Source organism: Parambassis ranga, chromosome 7, assembly GCF_900634625.1.
Source record: "Parambassis ranga chromosome 7, fParRan2.1, whole genome shotgun sequence".
Taxonomy (NCBI): Eukaryota; Metazoa; Chordata; class Actinopteri; family Ambassidae; genus Parambassis; species Parambassis ranga.
Window position 1 is genome coordinate 11390324 of NC_041028.1, and position 10534 is coordinate 11400857.

General features: G+C 37.9%; 2 protein-coding genes across 3 annotated transcripts; both read right to left on the reverse strand.

Moving 5' to 3' along the window:
- Nucleotides 1-453: 453 nt before the first annotated feature.
- On the reverse strand, nt 454-3475 carry LOC114438758 (taste receptor type 1 member 2-like). The gene is made up of 6 exons (XM_028410290.1): nt 3294-3475; nt 2825-3122; nt 2026-2751; nt 1749-1955; nt 1494-1614; nt 454-1382 (listed from the first exon to the last, which is right to left on the reverse strand). The coding sequence occupies exons 1-6, from the start codon at nt 3473-3475 to the stop codon at nt 454-456; spliced, it is 2463 nt and encodes an 820-aa protein (XP_028266091.1).
- Nucleotides 3476-3963: 488 nt separating this feature from the next.
- On the reverse strand, nt 3964-10053 carry rer1 (retention in endoplasmic reticulum sorting receptor 1). Of its 2 annotated transcripts, XM_028410728.1 has the most exons (8): nt 9949-10053; nt 8648-8729; nt 8246-8350; nt 7881-7977; nt 6538-6616; nt 5843-5978; nt 5641-5695; nt 3964-4351 (listed from the first exon to the last, which is right to left on the reverse strand). In XM_028410728.1, exons 2-8 carry the CDS (start codon nt 8726-8728, stop codon nt 4341-4343), a joined length of 564 nt encoding a protein of 187 aa, XP_028266529.1. In that variant the 5' UTR covers nt 8729; nt 9949-10053; the 3' UTR covers nt 3964-4340. The 2 variants fall into 2 exon arrangements, with proteins under 2 accessions (XP_028266529.1, XP_028266526.1); XM_028410725.1 differs by having other exon boundaries at nt 3964-5695.
- Nucleotides 10054-10534: the final 481 nt, after the last annotated feature.

The window sequence follows — 10534 nt, forward strand, 5'->3', positions numbered from 1 at the left end:
ATAGGCAGTTTAGGTCAGCACCTAACCAGCACTCAGTATTTCCTGAAGAGAAGCTTTTGTTACCCAGTTTAGTGGATTAACAGGTTTATATTTGATTTAAGTGTTACTGTAGACTACAAAAGCTGTAACAGCTGGATAAAAAAGTAAAACACACACACTCTCTATTCTGCTTTTATTAAATAATTAACATTATGAACTTTAAGAACTGATGTACTGCAGTTATTAGAGGACAGAAATCCTTTGCTGTTAAAGAAAAGCCAGCATGCATCACAACTTCATATGTGTCCATTTGTGACCTATAAACCAAGGGGTTCAGCATCATAGAAGTTTCAGTTATACTCTAAAGATTAATATTAACAATAGCCTATATGTATCTATATCTGTATTCTCTGTGTACTCCCATTCAGAGGCCTCAATCACATCAGTTTTTGTACATGTATATAGTGCAGGTAGCTACTGGCTAATTGTTTTAGTATAACTCTGTATAAGACCCTGGAAGTGCTGCTGTGTATTTTTGTGAGGTTGAAAAATGATGATGGAACATTTTGGAAAGAAATACCACAACAGAAATGAGTAGAGACTGGAGAGTACTGCCAGAGCACTGAGAACTTGGATGTACTTGCCACGATAGAGGATGCGCACGGTTGCAAAGACGATCCAAGTGCAGATCAGCAGAAAGAGGCAGTAAGTTATTGCTTTGGCCTCATTGTAATTTTTTGGGAGATCTTTCCCCATATAGGAGAAAATAAAGCAAAGGCTGCACAGAATTAAGGGAAAAATCATACATCCCCAGAATGTGTGGAGGTTGATGTCACAGCTGAGTATGATTTTGTCAGGATACCAAACCGTTTCATTGTACGGTACAGGTGGGGCAAAATAAAAACCAAAAAAAATTAAGAACACCTGTGTGAAAAATGCTGCTGATATGATCAGCCATTGTCCTTGATATTTCATCCACCAGCTGTGGAACTTTGGGAACTTGGCAGCCATTTTGAAAATGCACACGATCTGAAAAGCGCGCACAACAAAGCATGCCAGACAAACAGTGTAGAACAGAAGAAATGGTAAGGACCGTAAGATACAAGATGTAACTGTTGGTGTACCAAAATAAAAGAAGACACTAACACTACAGAGGCTGAGGCAGCCTAGAATGAGGAAGCACATTGGTCCTCCAGCCGATCTGACCACAGGTGTGTTGTAGTTGATGGCAAAGAGGACACACACAACTGTTGTGAGGCATACAAAGGCCCCATTTCCAAACATGATCGCTACAGCCTCAACATCTGTGAAGGACAGATACTCCACTGTCCTCACACTGCAGGAAGTGCTTCCTTCTTCAGACCATTCGGTGTCCTTGCAGTAGATGCAACTGTAGGGGTCCTCTGTTTTAAACAACAGAAAGACAGACAGTCAACAAAGGAATAAAATGACACTTAGTATATGTATAATGTTCTCCATTTGATCAATTTTCTTCTTCATGTGTAATAATTTACTTGTGCTGTTGATGTAGGCTCCATGTGGACAGATTTCACAAATAAAACAGCACTTATGGAGTCCATCTTGTTTTTTCTTGTATCCAACAGGACATTCAGGGGAACACAGTGATGTAGGCACCTACACAAATAAAACATATTTATACATAACAGAGAGTACTGCAAAGGAGCAGGGTGAATTCCCTCCTCCTTCACGTCTCTCCCTGTTTTCAGGTCAATGCAAAATAAAGCCTTAATTCTTTGATTAGGACTTACTTCTCCCTTTGTGTACCACTGAATGTCTGTGACGTTGATAAAGAATTCGAGTGATGGATGAAAACGGTAAAAGCCGACCTCTTGCGCAGCACCACGGTGGTTCCAAAAAACTATTGAATACGAGCCGAACATGCAATCTCCATTCTTATCAAACTGAATGTTTTGGTTCAAAAGGGTAAAATCTAACTTCTTCAGCTCTGATAGAACCTGGTAGGAAGATAAAGTTCACATTATTCATTTATTTACTTGAGCTGAATAAATGATGCACAACACTTACCATGTGAGGATACACTGTAATGTTGCCATTACACCCACCAGCTTTACACTGCATGGCACTGTGTAAGGCATGGGCGATGGAGTACACAGCAGAATACACAGGAAAAGAGAAAGACGGGTCTGCAGCAATGGCATCTTCAGCACTCAAGCCACTGCAGTTACAAATCTGATTACAAAACATCTGCAGTTCTGCATTTTCACAATGAGCCAGATGTTTGACAGAAAAGAGGAAATCGTTGAAACCAGGTATTTCCATTTTTGGCTCAGATACTCCAAGCACTGTTCCAATATTTTGGATTCCCTTTTCCTTAGGAAGCCTTTTGTTTAAGGACCATGCATCCCCAGCTATCCACACCTTCTTAGTGACATTCAGCTGTATTGCTGACCTAATGAGATCTTCAGCATGCCATTCAGGAGCAAAAACAGCGATGACGCCTACCTTCTGTGCCATTAACTGTTTGAATACTGAGGAGTAATTTGTGTCATGACTAAGGCCAATGGTATATGCTAGGCATATCTCAGTGTTTTTAATCTTATCTGTGAACAGCTGCAGGCCATCTTTACCATAATCATTATCACTGTAAAGGAAACCAACCCAGTGCCAGCTGAACTGCTGCAAAATGGCAATAATCACTTCTACAACATCTCTACTGGAAAGCACTGTACGCAGCAGAGATGGGAAATTCTGTTTTTCTGAAAAGACAGAACTAGCGGCTCCATAAGTGACCTGTTAAAAAAAAAGAAATGATCAGTATTTTGAATTTGAATTAAAAACTAATATTAAACAGTAGCAGGTTTACCATGGGAATGAGGTCCGTCATGAATAGTGGGGCTACAGTCAGCGTCTCGGTGCTTGTATAGGTGCCAACCACTGCTATCACTTTGGATACATTCTTGTGTGGTTTAACCCAAGGCTGGATTGAGTTATTAACAGAGATGAGGTTCAAAGCACCTGGTATATTCTCTATATCTGAGCAGTGGTCAATCATTTCATAGCCAAGTGACACATCCGGGAGTAGATCAGTAGAGTTATTGATTTCCTCTACAGAGAACCTCATCAGCTGAAACCTCCGATAACTTGACAGAATTAAAGGCTGCCTGTGAGCAGAGGAAGGGCAGCAGGGCAGTGTGAGAAATAGTGTCATTAGTCTCTACACACACTCAGAAACAACATCAATGTTGGGACATACAATAAATAAAGCCAGTAATTAAGACGAACAATTTTGAAACTACAGCAGCTTAATTGGATTATTTTAGGTATAAACATACCTGGAGCAGTCAATGGCCTCTGGCCTGTCATGACGCTTGGGCCCACCGACCTGATGAATGTCAAAAAGGCCACCTATGAAATAATCTCCTTCCAGCTGAAACTCTGAGGCTGGAACTGTGCATCGAGCCACTGCATGTTGGAAGGATCCCAGCAGACACAGAAAAGCAACAACTTGTTTCATTGTCGTGGCTACTGTGCTGATCTGATGTGAACTCTAATGGAATATATGACTGATGGTTAAACCTCAGAAGTCATTTCCATGCACACGACAAGGCATGATGTGTGATAAATACATACAACTAATGGTTGAAGGAGAATTAACAAATCAGTATGCAAAGATTGCCTTAAGTGATACTGTTGAGTCACTATGACGTTTACACAGTCTGTACAAACTACTTTCACATCAAACACAATTACACACTGCAGACTTCCACTTTTGCTGGGTGTAGTGAAGTAGAAAATGGTTCCTATGCTTTGTGTACTTCTGACTTTGAAAGTTTTTTTAATCATTTCAAGTTGTTCTGACAACCAACAAAATTCCAAGTCAAGACACACCTATGTAGAGTTTGAAGGGACACAGCCTCTTTAATAGCATCTGGAGTGAAAAAAATTACACTTAAGTTTTTAAAATCAAGTTTTTGTTGCAGCACAATAAAATAACGACATGCATTCCATGAAAAACATATTTAATTAATTAAACTGAAAACCCAATTAACCAGTTTTGCTTTCATCAATTACAACAGAAATGGATTCAAACACTTGGAAACAGTATGGTGGTTGGATGACTAAAAAAAAAAAATCTCAAAAATGTATATTTTAAAATATATATATATATATATACACAAATCCAGACAACCCTTCAAAACACAAACTTTTTACAGGAAAATGTTTTGATCCCTTACTACAGTGCTGATCAAAAGTTTAGTGATGACAGATTCCCAGAATTATGACAGGAAAAAAAAAATCAACAGGTTCATAGAAAAGAAAGTGTGATCACCACCCACTTCATCCATTTGTTATAATAAAAGCTCTCAATCTCTGTTTTCTTATGTTTCCTCTGCAAAAGAAAGAGAACAACAGTTTGCTTGGAATGACTATATTTGCCAGAACTTTCTTCAAAGTAAAACACAGATTATAAAAGACTACAACTAATCTACACAATCCAACTGAACCTCAGTCTTTGAAACACTGTTGGATGAATGTTTCAAAGAGATAAGGTTGTGGGGTAAACTTGCTTGCTTCAGTCAGGTTAGGCTACTGCAGATTGGCCATTTACGAACTGGACTTAAATACTGGTTTAAAAGACACAGTATGTTTTGAATGGTCTAATAATCTGAGGTAAAGCAAATTCAGTGACTCAATTTCAAGCCAAAACTGCCCCAGAAATTATTTTAAAATGTGTATTTTTAGACGTGCTCAGCAACAGAACATTCCATTGGTTAAACTCTACAAAGTAGAAAGAACTGATTTAAGGGAAACTACATGCTACAGGTGACTATGTTAAATGGGATTAGCGACACCCTCCTTGAATTATGCATTCAATGATGTTGTGGGTGGCTAAATAATCCAAAGTGAAAAATAATTATCAATATTTAAGTATATTATGCAAATGATAATACACAGAATTATAATCATAGCCAATCTAAAATTTAAAAATGATTAAATGTGGGTCACAAATGGAAATTCCAGTGACCAATTTGTTCAGAATGTCCTTATAGAGTACAAAGGAGACACCTGCCCGAGACACTCAACAGCACATTTTACAACAAAAAATGAAATAAATCAAATGGAGGCATGTTGAATTTTTATCAAATTTCACTTCAATTTCATTTTGACATTTAATCATAGTCGATTGCTACTAATTTTAACGGCTTTCAATATACAAGTTGTTTCAAATATGTAAGAACAATATATTAATCAAAGGTTGGCAGAGGGAGATCTACTGGGATCACCATCATTGAAAAGAAAAAAATAATCACAAACATTACTGCAAATTCCTGTCAGTGTGATTCCATCCTGATGATTTTATACTTACCCGGTTGGGTTTGAAAGGCAAAAGGCAGCACTGAGTCTTGACTACTACTAAACAAATATGACCAATTTGTTTTTTTAAAAAAGGCAATATACCCAGGCTAATCTGATCTGTGCTGCTCTCATCCTCACTGGGAAGCATGGATGGACACTTTTATTTTGGATGTTATGTTTTCATGTTACTGTCCAGCTTACAAAAAAGGAAAACAAATCCCCATTCCTCACTAGCTGTGACCAATAAATTTTAAATGAAACAGAGAGGAAGGGTAAATAGGAGTTTTTAACTAGCAAAAGGTTTCCCTGTGTCGTCCTTGCCTTTGTATGTCCTCTTCCCGTGTGTGAAGGGCAGGTATCTGTACTTGATCATATGCTGGAGATGAAGAAGAACCAAATTAGAAATAAGCAAGAGAATAACACCTTTTGAATAAACTCCAATGTCTTCATTACCAACTAAGTATACATTACATGCTATGTATACAGTACATGCATATGTCTGTTAACAAGTATTTTCTGTTACCTTAATCTGCCTCTTCATGGTGATGCAAAAGAGCATGATGAAGTACATTACAAGTATGGGCCAGAACACTGGCACATTGAAGGCTTCAAAGAATGTGCAAATCATGGCGATAACGATGCCTTTTGTTGCCGAGTGCCTGGATAGAAGAGAAACAGAACTTTGATTAGAGCACTGGTGAATTTCAGGAAGAAGAATTCATCAGCATTCTCAAATTGGACGATTTAATGAATCTGTGTGAAACATGCTGTTGAATTATTTTGAATTCAACAATCCCAGACATGGAGTTTATGGTATGGCTCCAGAGAGGAAGAATAATGGGGTCTAATAACTTTGAAAATTGCAGTAAAACTATCAGAAACATAACATTTGCATAGATAAAGATCTTCAAAAAGATATCCATAATGTTATTAAGTAAATTCAAGTTAAAAGTCTAGCCACTACATTTAGTGTGTTTTAGAAACCTCCACATGGATGACAGGGATGAAAAATAAACAAAGTTATGATGATGTTATAAGATTGCATTGGGCAAGCAAGCAAATACCACACAATTTATTCAACCCTGTATTTCTGGTTTATGCTAAAATGCTACATCCTTTTCCAAATAAGCTCTGCATGACCTGATCTTTAACCACATAAATCATTCAAAATCACTCCGTGGATGACACAATGAAAGATGACCTGAGGTGGACTCTTACCAGAATTTGAATTCAGGCAACCTCCTGATGAATGGGCGGAACTCCTCGTTCTGCTTGGTGGGAAGGGAGGGGCCCTCATCTGCGGGAGATACAGGTTAGTCAAGTGGAAGGAAGTGGGTTAAAAACATCATTTATTAAACAAGGTTCCATTGGCACTATCCTAATTATTTTCCATATTTTAGAGGTGAAGATAATAAAAGCAGAATGTTGTTCAGGACTAAGGTAAATATGACAGACCTGACATGAGTACGTCTACTCAGCTCATACAACCCTTTGGCTTAGCTATACGCCAGAAAGCTAATACACTACTAGCTTCTAAATCAATGACATTGAGTAAAGCGAAGTGTACTACATACAATCTGGCAATATGCATGTTCAGAAAGGTCACTTCTTGCTGCTTGTTGGTTACAGTCTCCATCAGGTGGAGGCTGTATACTGGTTACATTTCAACAGGACAGTTTTGAGGGTAGAATGACTCAACAGAGGGTTCTCATTTAGAAACTCTGCAGAGTAGCCTTTAAATATGGGTTTTTTTTAATGAAAGGTGTATATAGATTTTTATTAATTGTTGTAATGTTCTATATGATAAACCACAAATATTATCTATTTGCTGTCTGTTCCACTTCAATTTCATCCCAGTCATCAAAGTTCTTATATTATAACTGTACAATGTCCTACATAGAGAATATGAGAACTTGCTGCCAATGCATCTTTCTTGTTATAGCTTCCCACTGTAGATCCAGGCAGAAACCGCTTAGGAAGGGCATATATAAAATGTAGTGCTTTTTTCTTTCTTTCTTGTTTGTATCTATCTTGATATTAAGTTATACACATTCAAACACTCGTAATAACATATATTTGTACTTTTGTCATTGGTGGAATAAAAACTGAACATGAATTATATTCCAAAGTAGGGCTGCAACGACTAGTCGACTAATAGTCGACGGCAAAATTCAGGTCGTTAGATGGAATGATTCGCTGGCTCGTGGTATAGTGGGATGATTGGCGCTTTGGGTGCAAGAGGTTCTGGGTTTGAAACCAGGAAGAGCCTTCTGTGGATTTGGTGGTAATCTGCTTCTGGAAGCTGTGGGAATAAGTGGGCGGACACATAGACACAGACACACTTTTTTTTTTAAAAGCACGAACATTGGGCTTTGGCCCAAGATCTTCAGCTTTATACATTGGAGCGGTCCAAAGTAGTCAACTAGTTATGAAGGTGGTCGATGGCTAGCCGACTATTGAAATAGTCATTAGTTGCAGCCCTAATCCAAAGGCTAACCTACTGCCAAGTACACAACATAGACACACTGGGGAAAATGGTTAATGTAACTGCATCAACTTGCCTTCGTCAAGCAGTGAGGGATCCACCTTTGGCGATAGAAAAGCAATGAACAGGTTGAGATGGTAGATTCCCAAAGCATATGTTACTATATACCAACCCTGCAAAGCAAGACAAGAAAATCAACACATTAAAGGGCTCTCTTGACATCCAGTAATCATCTAAGGCAACCTCTGTTAAGGAAAACTACATTCACAAAGTAAAAACATTGCATGTGATGACAATAGTCAAATATCTTTAGCAATGGATAGAAACATCAGCAATAAACAAAACGCATGACTCATACATTTAATAAAGTGAATCATTTTGCAACAACATTGCTTGTATTACATTTACAAAAACTGTACACCTGAAAAAATAAACAATTACCTGTAGTATGTATACTCTGATCATGTAGACAGCAGTAAGTAGTAGAGTGACAGCCCATCTTACTGCATAGAATGGTGTTGACTTGTCTAACCATGACTGATAGATCTGTTCCAAACATACAGAAATAAAAACAAAGCTATCAGAAGAATGGCACATCACTGAGGAACAACTAAGACATAACCTTGGATAAAACATTGCAGATATTTCTGGAAAATGCCACTAATATGAAAGCTTACACATGATATTAAAAGGTTGTATCAAGGTTATATCCAAGATATGACCTTGGAAAAAACATTGCAGATATTTCTGAAAAATGTTGCAAACATGAAAGCTTACATTTGTTATAAAAAATGTTTTAGGCACACATTTCTTTAATGGCAATTTTGAGATTTCAGTGATTACCTGTCCAATCCCTGTGAAAAAGGCAGAGATTACAGACGGTTTCCCATGGATTGACTCTCCAACACTGTCCCCTTCTGACATTCTGCCAGTGGGGGAAGAAAAAAAAACGATTAACAGCACATAAATATAAGCCACATAGCTAGATTGATTGAAACACACACTCTTACACTACTACAATAGGTATGATATCAATTAAAGCAGCAATGTATATATTTTTCCAAATGTGATGATGCATATTCTAACAGCTGTGCTGATCAATGTCTGGAAATACTGGTCTGTATCCTACACATGACTGTTAGGTATCCAACACATGACCAGTGTATGGACGAAATCTGCATAATAACCATATAATTAAAGGAAATCGCACAGAGAACGAAATCTAGCAGAGGTTTTGTGAACTGTTTTGTTAGTTGAATATCACTATGAATCCCACACATTACTATATTTTATTTAGAAATCAGAATTCCACAGACTGTAATGAATGGAATCATTAGCCGGTTGTCCACCGAATCTAATAGTGCTTCCCGTTGTTATTTTGGATCATAGTACATTATTCATTTTGGCATGTAATCTTAGCTAAAACAAGCCAAATAGACAAGAGACCGAATACAACGGTTTGTGGTTACAGCCTTGCTAACATTAGCTGTTTAACTAACAGGCTTAGACATGAACGAATGTTTCGCGTCATTTTCAGTTAAAAACATCTACTGAGGAACTGTAACTAAAGCACGGCCAAACAATAACCTCTACTAACGTTTCGTAGCAGTTGTTATTTAAAAATTCTTCGCGTTAGCTTATAAATTAGCCTTGAAATAGCTAACTAGCAATCTAAATGTTGTAGTACCCTTTGGCCCATATTTCCCCTTGTATGGGATATGTAGTTTTTTGCAAACCTTTCATTAACCCCTCTGGAGCCTTACATTAATTTACCTAACTACATTTCCCACAGATCCATTGCACCAAGTATTGTAGCCCAACAACACAAACTGTAGTCCTCTGCTCGTTCCCTTTCCATTCAAAATGCTGGTTATCATAGGACGTTTAAACTACAAATACCAGCATTACATTTGTGGAGCTGACAACTCACTTCCGGAGATGCGGTACTACGTTGCAAACAGTCTACAGCTAGCTAGCTAGCTAGCTAGCACAATCAGAAAATGAAACACTGGCCCATAAACGTTGTGGTTTACAGAAAACAATCAATCGCTTTCAGTTGCTGTTCCTAGGATTCAAAACCTGGCCTCCTCCCTCGGTTATGGTAGCACTTAGGACACAAATAATAACAGACAATCCTTTCTTACCTGATACGGCAGCTGTGTCACTACCCGGCTCTACCTAGCTAGCAACTTCTCGTGCAAACTGGTGTGAACACGTCAGTACTTCCGCGACCGTTCCGCGACGATTCGAACACACTACAGGCAAGATAGTAGAGCCCCGAGCACGCCGCAGTGAGAGCAGACTGCAGCCAGTTCGAATGCACGTAAGGGCCTAAGGGAATACGTAGCACTGGAATAACACAATGCATAGCTTAATTAAAACCTGCTTTATGCCTTTAGCAATCAACTTAAATGAAAGTTCAAAAACAACTCAGAAAACATTCACTGACAAAAAGAGACATTAAGGGAAACATATATTTGATTCCATTTAATCTATTATGTTAAGAAAAAACACGGAACAACCTCAGAAACTAATTAACATTGATGAACAGCAATACATAGTTACATCTTAAATCAGTTTTACAAAAAGTGACAACAAAAACTGACCAGATTATTAAAACAAAGTACAATTTCTATTTACATTAGTAATGCTTAATACTGATAATCCGAAACTATTTCACCTTTAAAGCATTAAAGTGCTCTTTCTCTGACCAGTTGGTGATTCGTGGCT

Bases quoted from the DNA above. Each gene is read 5' to 3' on its own strand.
- rer1 (XM_028410725.1), bottom strand. From the start codon at position 8,728: ATGTCAGAAGGGGACAGTGTTGGAGAGTCAATCCATGGGAAACCGTCT. The intron at 7,978-8,245 runs GTAATTGTTTAT...CTTGCTTTGCAG, and splicing joins TCAGAGTATACATACTACAG to GGTTGGTATATAGTAACATA. The intron at 6,617-7,880 runs GCAAGTTGATGC...TATCTCCCGCAG, and splicing joins TCCCTCACTGCTTGACGAAG to ATGAGGGCCCCTCCCTTCCC.
- LOC114438758 (XM_028410290.1), bottom strand. From the start codon at position 3,475: ATGAAACAAGTTGTTGCTTTTCTGTGTCTGCTGGGATCCTTCCAACAT. The intron at 3,123-3,293 runs GTATGTTTATAC...CTCTGCTCACAG, and splicing joins GAGGCCATTGACTGCTCCAG to GCAGCCTTTAATTCTGTCAA. The intron at 2,752-2,824 runs GTAAACCTGCTA...TTTTTTTAACAG, and splicing joins TGACGGACCTCATTCCCATG to GTCACTTATGGAGCCGCTAG.